The sequence below is a fragment of the Pimephales promelas genome, chromosome 11, assembly GCF_988280905.1.
Source record: "Pimephales promelas chromosome 11, fPimPro1.hap1.1, whole genome shotgun sequence".
Classification (NCBI taxonomy): Eukaryota; Metazoa; Chordata; class Actinopteri; order Cypriniformes; family Leuciscidae; genus Pimephales; species Pimephales promelas.
The window spans coordinates 22,660,940-22,677,316 of record NC_142779.1 but is presented as its reverse complement, the minus strand read 5'-3'; the positions used below and the strand labels follow the sequence as shown (position 1 = coordinate 22,677,316).

The following is a 16,377-nucleotide window of genomic DNA, read 5'->3' as shown; positions in this document are numbered from 1 at the left end:
TCGAAAAGGATATGCATACAGATTTACTGTTATTAAAATGTAAATAATAGTTTGTTAGCCAACTTTGGATTTGAAAGTGCTCTATAAACAAATTTTGATTGATTGATTGATTGAAATCACTCAAACAGTGACTGATGAGCTGGGAAAATGCTTGAGAGAGAAGTTATTTTAAAATGTCATTGTTTATTACAGACTTTCAATCTTTGTATTTCTTGGTTTCATTTCTGATGGTTTTGGCTGTAGTACTGGTTGGCGGGAGAAAAAAGAGAAAGAAGTGTCAACTTAAGAACTTAAGTCAAATTTTTATTTAAACGAAATGAGTCTAAGTTTGTATTCTTTTCTGCCCTTTTTCTTTTTCTTTTTTACTATTGCTTTTACTCATATGTTTGTCCTTTTTGGTGTTCCTGCTTATAAATAAATGTTCACCTTTGTATTAGCCCCTTACTGTTGATTGTGTTTTTATTGTAGTAATGTCCTGTGTGATTTTAATTTCCAACCTATTTTGGAGTTTCCTTTTAGCGGTGTTGCCAAAATGACCCAAATTGGGTTGTTTTTAACTGCCATTTTTAGAGTGTATTGTGAATTGAAATAATCACAGAAATGTACTCCATGTACCGTACATGGCCGAAGAGTAACTTCACAGTCTTAATATTAGTATATTGCTCTGCTGCCAGTATTTTACAGTAAAAAAATAAATAAATAAAAAAATACAATATTTAGTTTTACAGTACAACTTTGTTTGCATGACAACGATGGACTAAAAACCAAAAACTTCTTCTTTTTGCGTTTTTCACGACAACGTTTTCGAAACGATCCCCATTCACACATATCCGCGAAAACGACTAAAAACATTGTCTTATACATGTCAGGGCAGAAGTTGGCGATGTAAATAAACACTACGTGCCTATAGACTGAACATATAATACGCATGCACATTATGTCCCCATTTTCACAAGTTCTTGTTTCAAAACATCACGAACATCCAAAAAAATTTCAATTTTTCATGAAAAAAAATTGGTGTCATGTAAACGGTCCCTCAAATTCCTATTTAACACTAAACTATATAACATATTTATGCATGTTAATATATATATATATATATATATATATATATTATTCAAATTCTCAGAATATATATTACTCAAATTGAGAGTTTATTAATACTTCTAACTTTTTGATGCAGTCAGCATGTCCATTGTACCATTGTATGGGTAAATCCAAAAATGTATAGTTACATATTAATACCTACAAATGCCAATGAGATTAGATTTGTGATTCCTCTGAAAAACCATTCATGCTGCATTTTTGTGATATAGTACACGATGTTCCCCCACTTCCTCCCAAGCACAAAAGTGCAAATCCATCTATGAATAAAGCGCTTTAATTTGTTTGTGTTCTTTGCCATTGTCTGATGTCTCATATCTGTGATACCCGGAAATTGAACAAATTCATCACATTTAAAGGTTGAACACACTGGAGAGTTAGCAGTTCCCATTACTTTTTTCTTCTTGCTGGCTTTGCAAAAACGAACACGGGCATCATTATAAAAGGCTTAAGAAGTAGTTGTACTTATATGAGTTTGATTGATATGAGCTTAACATATAATCCCTGCACCACAGAGGGTTTGAAGGCTACTGGTAAAAGCTATTTTCATGGATATGCTAAACACTCTCTCCCACCTATATCAGAGTCTTAATCTTCAAGTCAGTAAATAAATCAAATGGTTCCTGTTTACTATTTAAATGCGCATACCTTGTGCCTTCATAATCTTGTATCAAAATACAATAACTTACTCAGCCTCTGAAACAACATTCCTTTTCAGCTGATATCATAATTCCCTGTTACTTTTTTGCCAGCCTTTTTCCTCCTTTACTCAGGTATGTTACACCCACTTTTCACAGTTCAAATAATTCCCATTAGATAAATGCGAATTTGTAAAAACAGTGACGTCATGCGCATAATATATTATGTGTTCAGTCATTATGGTGCATTATGCTTCATTACAAAGTGACATCGCCAACTACTGGCCTGGCAGCATAATACAGAGTTTGTAGTCGGGGATCGTTTTGACCATGTTGTCATTTGTACGCAAACAAAAAGCAAACGAAAAAAAAACGTTTCAGTTTATAGTACATTTTTACCCTTTCTGTATATTTAACAAGACAATACAAATAATTTCACAGTAAAATATTGTTAAATTATACATAACATTCCGTTTTTAAACAGATATTCCATTTTAAGTTTAAATGTTATGTTTATGTGGTGTATATTGGTAACTTTAGGGTCCACTAGTTGCTTTTTAGCATGCATATTGCTAAGATATTGGCTGTTTATTAGCACTTACTGTACATTAATGTCGTATTCCCTTAATCCTACCCAATACATAATTAACAGCTACCTCACTAACTATTAATAAGCAATAATTACAAGTTTATTGAGGCAAAAGTCATAATTAATAGTTAGTTAATAGTGAGATTGGACCCTAATCTAAAGTGTAACCAGATTTAGAGCTTCCACCAAAAAAAATCATCCCAATGTATAAAACTACTTGCCTAGCAACAAGTTGAACACTGAAACAATATTACAGTAGCGTGTTTTATCCTATTGCAAAGGTAAAATGAGTTGTGAACTGAATTTGACACTGAGTGTACAGTATATGTATGTATATATGTGTGTGTGTGTGTGTGTGTGTGTGTGTGTGTATATATATATATATATATATATATACCCAGTGTATATCTCTTTTTTATAATCTCTTTTTTTTTCTTTCATAAAACAAAAGACACTGATCAAGCACAACCATTACATTTGACATTTAAAAAAAAAGAATGAAAAAAAAAATTGAATAAAGATGGATGAACGCATTCTCCCCTCAAGAAATGAATTCAAGATGGCCCCCAATTTGAGGGAACAATGTTGATGAACATGATGCGCTGTGACTACTGATCCAAAGTGAATAAAAGGCTGCACTATGCAGTGGAGATGCAGAGCCTTCCCATGGCCCCTGGCATCAATAAAAGGGGCCTTGCTCTTCTAAACTAGCAAGCAGTCAATTTCTCAATTATTCATTTTATTGTAACAATGACCCCAAATGTTTTTTTTTTTTTCTGCAAATGCACCAATAAGAAAGTCTTCAAATAATTCATCAGCCCAATGATGCAATCCACCCAACACCCTGAGGTCAGTGAATCCTAAATAAATCATCTCGCTCTTCATTCTCATTTGTAACCATTCACGTTTCTCTGAAATCTGACATTTTAAATTCCAGTGGGTGTATATTATCACTTCTGCATGACTCAGCACAAACTGACACACTGTGGACGTGCACTTCATTAGCATCAGCCGAATCCCCCTTTCCTGCTCTGCAACACGCTCTGGAGCCCTGAGCCTGACAGGGGTCGTTTGCACAAAGTGACAGTTCAGTTCCCCCACAGATCGGAGTGCAAGGGGCCCGGACCCTGCAGTGCAGTCAGGCAAGTTTCTTCTCCAGAAATGGTCAGGCAAAAAGAGCAAACGGACACTGCTGTCTGAGGGCAGACCAGCGGTGGAGAGAAAGACAGAGAGTAATGAGAAACAGCCTCGAGATGTTGCTCATCTTCTTCAGCAGGGCTTCATTTCTGACTAATTTAGGCGACACAATTCGGAGCGTCTGACTTTGAGCCATCACATCAAGTGTCACTGTGCCTGGAGAGGAGATGATGCAGAGATAAAAAGAAGAAACACCACTTGCCGATAATAGGAATGTGGGATAGCCCGCAATGCCCCATATATGGCCACCACACAAAAGCAGGGAGCCCTATGGGACCACTGCTAAAAAGATAATCCATAACAAGACTGTGGTACAAAAATAACTCCATGCCACGTAAAATATGAGTTACATTGGCCAGTCAACAATATAAAAGACTTTGAAAATTAATTAAAGGGGTTATGACATGAGAAATTTCCATAGTTTGTGAGACAACGCTTCCCCGCCATTGATAGAATTTTCTCACTTTATTATTTTTTTCCGCAGCTATACGGTAGGGGGCGCTATAAGGCATCTTCCGAAAGAGTACTGAATCTCCTTATCAAAACACAGGTTAAGAAGAAGCAGAAACAAGTGATAGCCTATTATCTTTCCCCAAACCAGTTCTGCAGGAAATCTCACCCTAAAACTCTAAAGATTTCATTGGTCATGTCAATCACTTTACTGATTTCCTACACCAAACACTGATCCCTAAACTACCCGTCACTGTAACCTTAACCAATGAAATAAGCTGCAGGGTGTGATTTCCACTCAACTGGTTTTGGTAAAAAAAAAAAAAAAAAAAAAAAAAAATGTATAATCATATGCAAATGTAAAATAACGCGACCACCAACATTAAACAGTATATGAATCAAAACGGACTAATTTTACTGAATGAAATGGCGACCCAGGATGATAGGACTGTGCTATTTTTGTGCAAAAAATCTTTATTAACAATATAAAAACCTCAGAGAACATATTTAAATAACAAAAAAAAAAACAGGTTCCATATCATGACCCCTTTAAATGCCTTAAAATCTTCACCCCAAATAGTCAACATTTCAGCGCAATGTATAGTCCAAAGCCATTAAATGCTTTTTTTTTTTTTTCACTCCCAAGTCCTTTATGTCATATCAGACAACCACGTCATATCAAGTTATGCTGGAGCGGTGAATAAATTGTGGCAGCCTATTTTATAATATACCTTGCGGTGCAAAACTAGCCTTGGTATCCCATTTTCCTAGCCGCGGCTTCACGGCCAAGGTTGATATTTCCACAGAAATCACTAGTTAGAATGCATGAAGGCTGATGAGATGGATTTCCCTGCTGTTTATATCTCAGTGACGTTCTTGTCAAACTTTTGTCAAAAAAAGCCACTTTTTGAAAATGACTTCCAACTCTAAAATGTTACAGTTTCAAACATTCCAAAAAAAGTATAAAAGCCTTTCCCAGTTACATCAAAGATGTGTCCTCAAACAAACGACTATCTGGCTGTATTCAGATTATAGATAGTTATAGTCGAATATATGAACCTGTTTGAGGCCATGTTTAACAAACCTAACGTTTAAATACAGCAACACCGCCATAAATCCGTTACTGCAATATTACCGCAATCAGCTAATGCCTGCTCAAGTGCATTTAATGTGCACCAGCATCATAATTATCTATTATGCAAGTCTAATATGTTTTTTACATTTCAAAACACTTTACTTTCATCCTCAGCAAGGCAGCATTTCAAACGCCGATGTTATCATAAAGTATAATCAAGCTCATGTTTTTGCTGGCCTGCTGGATATCATCCTAGTGCAATGGACCAGAAAAACAGTTTTAGAGATCCTCTCATCGTCCCATTCAAAGGCCACACTTTGTTACCATGCACACAACCAGGAGTGAGGGATATCAAAGACAACCATTTATTTTGGACCCACTCTTTACAGATCTTTTTTTGTTTAGTTTTTTATTTATTTATTTATTTTTGTCATGGCTGTTTGAAGCCCATTGGACGCTCATCCGGGAGGGCAGAAGCTTCATTCTGACACAACAGCGGGGCTTGTGTGCTCTTTTAAACCTGTGATAGCAATCCACTAAAGCCTCTACTCTATAAATAGAAGCTTTCAGCCTAATCTTTGAAAAAAAAAAAATAGAGCATAAGCTTCTCTAAACATGCAGATAGCTGAAAGTAAGTGAAACATCGCTTTTTAATAGTAAAACTATATTTCCAGTGCCTATAATGACAACTTGATACAGAAATGCTTTAAGATGGGGAGTTCTGTTTAAGAATTCATAGATGGAGAAGGAGTAATATTAATTATGGAGTCTGTGCCGTAATAAAACGCTCACACAATAACTGGGGAACAAAATAATCAATGGCTTAATCTTCATTTCAAGCTTGATTCATATTTAAAACATTATAAAATGAAAATCACTCTCAGCTACAAGATCATAAATGGAATATGACACAGTTTGGAATGGAATATAAAGCTCATTTGGAAAAGGGGATGAAAAAATGAAATTGGGGGCCTACTTAACTCTACTGAACCTCGATAATTCCAAAGCACCATGTTCCGCTTGATCAGGAAAGCTGCCACCTTCTCCCTATGGGGTTATTATTTTCAGCAAAGTGAGACCGGAATGGCATAGGACGGTTACTCCCCCCCTCTCTCTCTCTCATTATTCATTATTTTCGAATCACTGTGCTGAAATTGAAGTGATATTGTCAGCATCCATTCTCAGCCAACAATCTCTGTGAGCTGTTGTCCTTTCACAGTATGCTGGGTCATTCCTGACTCCAGTTGATCTCTATCTTGTGCCAGTTGTGAAATGTTACAGATGCTAATTAGCTTCAATATCTGCGACCCCGATGCAAGTCCATTATGCATCATCAGAAATGTTCATTGCTAGCAAATTCCTTCAAAGGCATTTGTGGCAATCTGTTGCTGCCAGCGCCCGTGGACAGCAGAGGGACGACTGACAAGAAAAGAAGACGTTTGTCATTGATGGAGGCTGACAGCAGCATAACAATTACATTTAGGCCAAAAGGCTAAGTATGGTGTCAGGTGCTTAAAGCAAGTTCAATTGACCCTCTTCACTGCCAAAGACAGCATTTGGGAATGCGTTTTAGGATTCACAACTGAATTCCAAAAAACATGTGTTTACTATATTAAAAGATAAAAGAGATGGCATGATGTAAACATACATTAGACTTAGTACCCCTGACCCCCAAACCCCCCCCCCCCCCCCCAAAAAAAAAAAAAAAAAACATTTAAAAAAATTAATTAGTTAATTAATAAATCCCCATCCAGGTTGTGTTACACTTCTGACATAACATGAAAGAAAGAACATAACACATCAAGAAAGAACATTCCTATTGGGTATACACCCATAAATTGTAAAACAAAAAAAAAAAAGAAAAAAAAAAAGTCATAGACATCAGTAGCAGATCACAGTGAGCTGTTTTTAGTGTGCTTTTATGTGGAAGGGTGGAGGAATACAAGGGGGCATCATAAAGACACGGTATAATTAAGCTGTGAAATGATCTCCAGCATTAAAGGACTGCAGCTGTCTGGTTCATACTCACCCTCCTTGGATGGTCGTCGCACCTCAGCGCTCAGATTGCACACCTGCGCCGAGCGCACGTGAGGAGTCAGGCATCCTTCGGTTTGGGGGTTTAAAGGCAACACCACGTTACTGAGCATCAGCACGCTCTCAGATTCCCCATCTCCTAAATGTTGCGGGCAGGTGCATTTAGCATAGACTATTCCACAGGATTCAGCTTTCTCTCCTTTCAAGCAGTTTTCCAACCACGTGCATAACACCTGACATCCAAACTGACTCGGGCTCGCCTTGTTTAAAACCACAAACTCCACCACAGACCTTTCCTCCTCATCCGTCTTCTTTGTCGTCAATCCGTTGTAGTCGTAGGGAAACACTCGCCGGAGCTGCACGAAATTTTTGTCGTAATGCAAAAAAACATAAATATTCTTGGCGTCATCACAGAGGTGCACAATGGACTCGTTGATCCTCAACAGCTCGTTGATCTTCTCGTGGGAGAAGTGATCGAACTGGTAAGCCAGCAGAGAGAATTCGGAACAGCTAATTTCTCGTTTGTAAAGTTTTAGGTAGATGCTGTATTTGGTAGGATCTGGGTTCTCCAACGTCCAAGTGCAGTTTGTGAAGTTCTTGGGAAACATTTCATTTATCGAGTAAGATCCATAGATAACTCCTTTCACTAGCGTGGAACACCAGAAATCTTGGGCACCAGTATATCCAAACATAACCAGGAGATAGGTGGAAAATATATAAATCAACAGATTACGAACAGCCTTCATCCTATGTCATTTGGCCTGCAAGAGAAACAGAGATGCACTACATTTATTGTCAGCCTATATGGAGGTGGGTAGTGATGCCATGTCAACGAGTCTCAGTCTAAGATCTCCTATCCAATTAAGCTTTGTGTTAAACACATACTTACCTACATTGTTCATTTGAACAGCTTAATTTCGATCATAAACCACCATCTCGATTTTATAGAGATTCAAATGATTCTTTCCATGGGAATGTCACACATTTCGGATAAACATTGCCACCTTGTGGTGTTTAATAAATGGGGGGCTAATAACTTTGAGCATCTGCTGTGGCAGGATAAAACAACATAATATTTAGCGATTTAATAACCATTTAATATGATCATTAGGCTACACGCTGAATGGTCTTTACCGTGTTTGAATGAGTGACAGTGTCATACACAGTGATCAATGCCTTTCAATAGCTTTATGGTCGTTATATTAAGTCGCCACGCGTTCATTTAGAAGAATAAAAAAGGCTGGCATTACATGTGACCAATAAACAAACAAACAAACAAATATTTGACAGAATAAAACGTGATGTATTCAACTGAGATGTGTCGCAATTCTGCCGTGATCTACATGTATGACCGCATAATAATCATAGCCTATCTCAGTCTGCTCAGGAACAGTTGTGATTTCGATTCAACTTAGTCTAAAAAAAACACCACATAAATGTAGTATATCGTATTTTAGGATATAGGGAGATCATATCCGGTTGTCTGGATGTCGTGATCTATGTTAAGGATTAAAGCAGCCTTGCATTCAACATCTAATTCCCTTACTGAATGCAATCTTTACAAACTTAGATTTTGGTGTGATTCTCTCTCCGCGACGATCTATTCACATCTCAACATAATGTGTTGAATTCCTAAATTTTCTAGAAGTCTGAGGGAAGGCGGTGAGAGAAGAGGAGATCCAGTAGGGGAGAAAAGCTATTCGATGTCTTGTTTGCATGAATCCTGCAGGCATTGCAGCTGTGTGCAGTGTCACATCATTACCAAACCGAGCCTTTATTTTTTTTATTATTTAATCGCCTTAAATGCGCCACTATTTGTACGGCATAGCAAAACGCGTACGATGCAATACAAAGAGAGGTTATCCATACGGGACGAAACAGTATTGGCGCACATTGCAAACATTGTGCGCTACTTTTCCTTTACTTGACAATCTCCTTTGTCGCGTCGCGCGCTTGCACTTTTCGTTGACTATGACAGGAGCGATCCAGTTTGTCGCGCCGCGTCTCGATCAGAAGCCAAATATTTAAACGAATTAGGGGGGTAATGTAGCGAGAAAAAAATGACAAATAAATAAATAATAAAAACTGCATCGACGAATTTATATTCACCTCTTACGAAGCCCAATAAGTCTAGCTGGATTGTCAATCATCCGTTTTTTGAAAATAGCGAACAGGCGTGAAGACGGATTTTACTATAGGCTAGGCTTATTCGGCGCCAAACTCCATTCTATGTCATTTTCCTGCGAAACTCGTCGATCATCGTTTAACTTCGCACTGGCCCTGGTGTTACGTTCGAGTCCTATGAAATATTGACGTAGTTTGTATTGCATTAACCAGAATAAACTACGGGATCTTGAACTCGTCTATGCATTGAAGAGGGATAAACTTGGGCGAGGACCTTCCCATCACCGTACAAACCCACCTATTTATCCATCTACTTATGTATAACAATAACACCCTAATAATAAACAGGTCTTACCTTGCACTCTGAAAGCTATGGCTATTTTTCCCACATACTTGGACACATCCTTTAGAAATTAAACGTGTCGCTCCCCTGCGAATCGATATCTCCCATTGCCTATGAAGTCTAGAGCAACAAGACGGTCAATGAGCAAAAATGCATTAGACTCCAGGCTGGATCATCATCATCATCATCATCATCATCATCTCGTTCCTTTTTTCCCACCTCAACGCAACCAAGTGATGAGAGCGCAATAGAAGTGAGCAGACACTAGAACGAGGGCGAAAAATGCTGTGAATCCCGTCTGATCATTAGTCGTTGTCTGCCCGTCCCTCAAGAGATGCCCAGGTCGGGTAGCAGGTAGAGCGCAGTCCCTGACGGATGGAGGATGCTGCTGACTCGCTGTAGAGTGAGATGGAAAGCGCTTTCTCGCCGAGCCTCAGGACTGGAGCTGCAATATCACGTCACTGCCACTAAGATAAGGCACGTATGGACGTCTCGAGCTGCGTCTCTCACCATCTCACCCCCCTTCCCCTGGATAACATAGAAACTCTTTTTTTTATTATTTGAAATCAAGGCAGAGGAATGTCCCTCGGACTGTAACGACACGGGTTCTTTTCTGCGACGGCACGGACTATTTTATTCGAATCCAATGGAATAACAATTCATAATCGGCTTGTTTCCTTGGGAATTATGTTTCGGTGAGATTTTGAGAGACGTGTACAGGAACTCGTGAAGTTGCTTCTCTTTATCGCATCATCATAAAGAATTCGAATTTTTGAATCGAGAAAAACTCTGATTTTATTTGTGTTGACGGAAAAGCTCGTACATAGAGAGAAAATATATATTTCTAAAGACAACAAAACTAAACTTGAGAGATGCATCGACGCACAATGACTTTTGAAACCGAATTCTGATGGGACTGAATTGAAACGGGTGTTTTTTGACGGGTGATTTATTAAGATCATTTTATTAGTTTTTCCACTTGGGTTTGTATTTGCAGCTGCTGAATTCACAATGGAGACCTTAGTTTTCAGCAAAATATCAAAGGTACAGTTAATATTTTTCATACAATATAATTTGATACAAGCTTTTGTTATTAAAAAAATGTAATCATAATTAAATGACATATTTTGAAGAACACGGGTTTAATCCATTATGGTAGTGACAATAAATGGATATTATGATATGTAGCCTACTGTACGGGTTATCTCAGTCAAATGTAGCATACTATACAGAGCCTATCGGTAGACTTTTAAAATTACATAGTAAAACTTTAGATTAAATGCTTTCAAGTTGCAATGGAATTTCTGATTTTTAAAAAGATTTGTAAACTTCTGCTAAAATGTAAATATCATGCTGTCAGGGTTAGTCAGCATAAATTATGATTGACTAAACGCCAATCATCTAAAAGACTTTTAAAACAAATATTTATGTGAAATTAAAAATGTATATGAAAAATGATATGAAAAATGTATGTATTTTCAATTATTTTCTGCCGGCATTGAGAATCAAACCTGTAACCATTAGGGATGGAGTTAAAAATATATATAACTTATTTATATTAAGATATTATTGATATATGTTAAAGTGTAGACAAGTGCTAATATACACACTTTGAATGAATTGTAGGCTAACATCTGAAAAACACATTGAAAACTAAACATTTGGATGAAACATTTCGAACTCTGGAAAAACCAAACAGTTTTTGAATGAAACCATAAAACTAGCATATGGTTTGCCAAATTACCAAACACACTGAACAATAATAATATATAATAATAATATATATAGCATTAATTTTTATTGTGGATAAAAAAAAAACAGTTTCTGGCATACTCACCTAAAGGATTATTAGGTACACCATACTAATACTGTGTTTGACCGCCTTTCGCTTTCAGAACTGCCTTATTTCTACGTGGCATTGATTCAATTAAGGTGCTGAATGCATTCTTTAGAAATGTTGGCCCAAATTGATAGGATAGCATCTTGCAGTTGATGGAGATTTGAGGGATGCACATCTATAGGGCACAAAGCTCCTGTTCCTCTACAACCCAAAGATTCTGGGTTGAGATTTGGTGACTGTGGGAGCCATTTTAGTACAGTGAATTCATTATGAAGAAACCAATTTGAAATGATTCAAGCTTTGTGACATGGTGCATTATCCTGCTGGAAGTAGCCATCAGAGGATGGGTATGGTGGCCATAAAGGGATGGACATGGTAAGAAACAATGCTCAGGTAGGCCGTGGCATTGCCCAGTTGGCACTAATGGGCCTAAAGTGTGCCAAGAATACATCCCCCACCCAATTACACCACCACCACCAGCCTGCATAGTGGTAAAAAGGCATGATAGATCCATGTTCTCATTCTGTTTACATCAAATTCTGACTCTACCATCTGAACGTCTCTACAGAAATCGAGACTCATCAGACCAGGCAACATTTTTCTAGTCTTCAACTGTCCAATTTTGGTGAGCTCTTGCAAACTGTAGCCTCTTTTTCCTATTTGTAGTGGAGATGAGTGGTACCTGGTGGGGTCTTGTTCTGTTGTAGCCCATCTTCCGCAAGTTTTGTGGCTTCACAAATGCTTTGCTGCATACCTCGGTTGTAACGAATGGTTATTTCAGTCAAAGTTGCTCTTCTATCTGCTTGAATCAGTCGGCCCATTCTCAACAAGCATCAACAAGGCATTTTCGCCCACAGGACTGCCGCATACTGGATGTTTTTTTCCTTTTCACTCCATTCTTTGTAAATCCTAGAAATGGTTGTGCGTGAAAATCCCAGTAACTGAGCAGATTGTGAAATACTCAGACCGGCCCGTCTGGCACCAACAACCATGCCACGCTCAAAATTGCTTAAATACCTTTCTTTCCCATTCTGACATTCAGTTTGGAGTTCATGAGATTGTCTTGTCCAGGACCACACCCCTAAATTCATTGATGCAACTGCCATGTGATTGGTTGATTAGATAATTGCATTAATGAGAATTTAACAGGTGTTCCTAATAATCCTTTAGGTGAGTGTAATTCCGCGTTGGATCTGATACCCCATTTTGGCACATAGCATGGGGGCTAAAGATACATATGGGATAAACGGAATCATTGATTATTCTCTAAACCACTAGATGGCAAAAAAAAACACTACTTACAGTACTTTCCGAAACATCCCATTTGCAAGATGCACATGGATGCATATCTACAGCACGGATTTAATTTCTCGTACTATTTATAGGCCAAAAAATATTTGTGTAATAGACACGCACGTTGGAATTTGGCTGATCGAAGGGAGCAGGGTAAAGTTGATTCTGTGCTAATTTGATTACATTTTTTTTTCAATGTTGTACATTTAGGAAATGATAATCGCCTAAATGATTTAATATATATTTTGAGATAAAAGTCATCTTAATGATTTTCAGTTTTGTTCAAGCTAATTAAAGCAACAGTTTTTCCAACAACGGACGAATAATTAAAAGTATGGTATTTGGGTTAAAAGGTGCCCCTGCTGTGGGGGCTAAAGGCACATTAATTAACATGATAATAAACAGCTGGCTGACTTTTCATTTGTTGACATAGTAGATTCAGTTGGTAAATGTCATATATTAAATTGGGTGTCCACCTCAGAGATCACCATATTTAGGCTATCATGAAATCATTATCTTAAAAAAAAAGAAAATAAAAAAAAGAAATCATATTAATCATATAATAAAATATAATTTATTGTTATGTAAAATGTACTGTAAAATATAATATTTTTGAAAAAAATATATAAAAATTTTAATGACTGCATTTTTACGCATAAATGAACTATTTATCAAAATAAACGAAATAGTGCAAACTTTGCAAAAGTAATTGTTTTGAACAAATATTAACTTAGACTTTATTAAAAGCGTATTACTTTAGCTAAAGTATTTGTATTAACACTTTGTGCCTTTTGCCCCGTATGTGAAGTATATATTTTCTGCAATCATGGGTAATGAAATAAATTTTTCTTAAGGTGTGCCTTTAGCCCTGTTGTATCCTATGGTTGAATCCTACATGTACAGTATGGAGGACAGAGGAGCTGGAGATGGATGGAGGTCTCGCAGATGTCTATGATGCAGTCAGAACTCGGGTCGGAATTTTTAAAGGCCTATTTGATGACAATATGTCATGTTAATGTAAAATATTCTTTAAAAAAAAAAGGCAAAGTATGAATTATATTTAAGGCAATTTGAACATTTTTTTCAGTAAATATTATGTATGGTTGCATTCCCCATATACTGTTTGGCTTCATCACTTTCTCCCTCACCACCAGTAAGCTGGTGTGTGGTGGGCATTCTGGCGCAATATGGCTGCCATCGCATCATCCAGGTGGATGCTGCACATTGGTGGTTTGAGGAGATTCCCCCTTCCATGTAACGTGCTTTGAGTGCAGAGAAAAGCGCTATATATGTAATGGATTATTATTATATTATTACGTTTTTGGTAACACTTTATAATAACTACACGCTAATAATAATTAGTTAAGTATGAGTAAACCATTAATTCATCATTCATAAAGCATTAATAGACATTAATAAGCAGTTTATAAATACAGCTATAAATGTTTTCTTCTTGATTTAAAAGCATATCTATAATTTGTTAAATAATTGTATTTCCATCCTTTATTAATGATCAATTTATCATTTATAAATGAAGAATTGCATTTTTTATGAACCAGTTATTTGAGAGTTGTCAATGGTTCGTAAGATTACTTAGAGCGTGTGAGTAAATGATTCATAAACTATTTAAATGTACATTCATACAGCTTATCATTCAGACATATAGAGATGGTTACTTAGTGTGTTAATAAATGCTTTATTAACATGTATCAATGCTGTAGTTCAGGGTTTATTTGGGTTGTTAAAAACCATTTAGTAGTGGTCAGTTGACTATGTTCGTGAGCTCATCTAAAGTGAGGACTATTCATGCCTTGTAAAGCATTTTTAAAGGCTGTTAAATATTTCTATGTTCTGTATCACTGTGTTGTGTTTGTTACTTTTTTACTGTTTAGAAGATTGATGCGCCTTTAAATCTCCGTTATAAATGCTTTATAAGGCATGCATAGTCCTCACTTTAGATTAGCTCACAAAAATAGTTAACTAACCACTAAATGCTTTATAACTACCTGTATTTACTACATTTACTTACACTTTCTAAGTGATCTTATGAATGACTGACAACTCTTAAACAACTGGTTTGTAAATAATGCTAAACTTCATTTAGAAATTATTAATTGATCATTAACAAAGTATGAAAATACAATTATTAAACACATTATAGATATGCTTATAAATCAAGAAAAAAACATTTATAGCTGTATTTATAAACTGCTTATAAATGTCTATTAATGTTTTATAAATGATGAATTAACTGTTTACTCATGCTTAACTAATGAGTAATAGCGTGCAGTTATTATAAAGTGTTACCACGTTTGGTACGAGCCCTTATTTTAAGTTAAAATTTGATCAATTTTACCTTCAGCATCAACACTGAAATAATTTTATAGTTGCCTAATATTACTGTACTGTAAAAAAAAAAATGCCTACTGAGTCATTTTCGCCATATCGACAACTAAGATGGCAGATGGCGCCAGTTCTCATAATGCTTACAACATGGTCACAGTAGTGTTTACAGTAAAGATCTGGCAGGGGTTTTTAGTACCATCAAATTATACAAAAATTATACCTACAGAGCCTACAGAGATTCAGCCTGCAGAGATTTCCAATTTTTTCATTTCTGTGTATCAAAGAATAATGATATACTGTACACTCACATGGTCTCTCTATTAGGTGCACCGTTTGATGTGCGATGCGTTCAGAGATGCTCTTCAGACCTCGGTTGTAACGAGAGGTTATTTCAGTTACTGTTGCCTTTCTATCAGCTCGAACCGGTCTTGTAATTCTCCTCTGACCTCTGGCATCAACAAAGCATTTTCACCCACAACTGCCGCTCACAGCATACTTTCTCTTTTTCTGACCTCTCTCTGCAAACCCAATAGAGACCCAATAGAGAGGCTAGATCAGCAGTTTCTGAAATACTAAGAACAGCCACCTCGCTCAAACAACCATGCCACATTTAAAGTCACTTAAATCACCTTTCTTCATCATTCTGATGCTCAGTTTGAACTTCAACAGACCGTCTTAACCATAAATGCATTGAGCTGTTGCGTGATTGGCTGATTAACAAGCAGTTGAAACGGTCCACCTAATGAAGTGGATGGTGAGTGTAGATTCACTTGAACACTTTATATGTCCATATCAGTAAACATGATAAGCACGTGCTATAACTTATTTGTTTATCTCCTGGCTTTTAATGTTGAAATACATAAATAGGCTACAACCCACAGGGATATTTTCTCAACATACAGATTAAATGATTCTTATAATTACTAAGTTATGGCTGTAGTTCACTATATTTTCCAGAGGTAGCTACAATGCCCCATTTCATAAACACTAATAAAACCTTCCTTGTGTGTATTTTCAATCTGTGACAGGTCATTACAACATCAAACCAGCCTTTCAACGCTAGAGGCTTGAGTCTTTATTTCGGCCTGATAAACAAAAGTATCATGGTTTCGATGTTGGCTCATGTGAAGAGCTGCACAGCCATTGTTTATTTGACCTCTAAGAGTTTGTGTGCTCTATATTTTCTGCCTTAGGAAATGTCCTCATGGTTTTGTGTAAATCTGATTCATTCTGATAAAGTGTCTAAGACCTTCTCTATTTATGCCTATTCAATGAGTGAATAAAACAGGCCACAGGGTCAATCCACCTGGGACTGGTTTTGTATCACTGTAATACAATCTTTTT

At 36.8% G+C, this 16,377-nt stretch overlaps 1 protein-coding gene across 4 annotated transcripts in view; it reads right to left on the bottom strand.

Moving 5' to 3' along the window:
* adgrb3 (adhesion G protein-coupled receptor B3) overlaps positions 1-9,657 on the bottom strand; it is a 224,932-nt gene extending 215,275 nt beyond the window's left edge. For all 4 annotated transcript variants that reach the window (XM_089117199.1, XM_089117200.1, XM_089117201.1 and 1 more), the window contains exons 1-2: positions 9,567-9,657; positions 7,083-7,848 (exon numbers count right to left, since the gene is read on the bottom strand). In XM_089117199.1, coding sequence (XP_088973325.1) covers positions 7,083-7,833 — 751 coding nt within the window. In that variant the 5' untranslated portion in view covers positions 7,834-7,848; positions 9,567-9,657. The remainder of the gene's footprint in view (positions 1-7,082; positions 7,849-9,566) is intronic.
* Between the last annotated feature and the right edge of the window lie 6,720 nt (positions 9,658-16,377).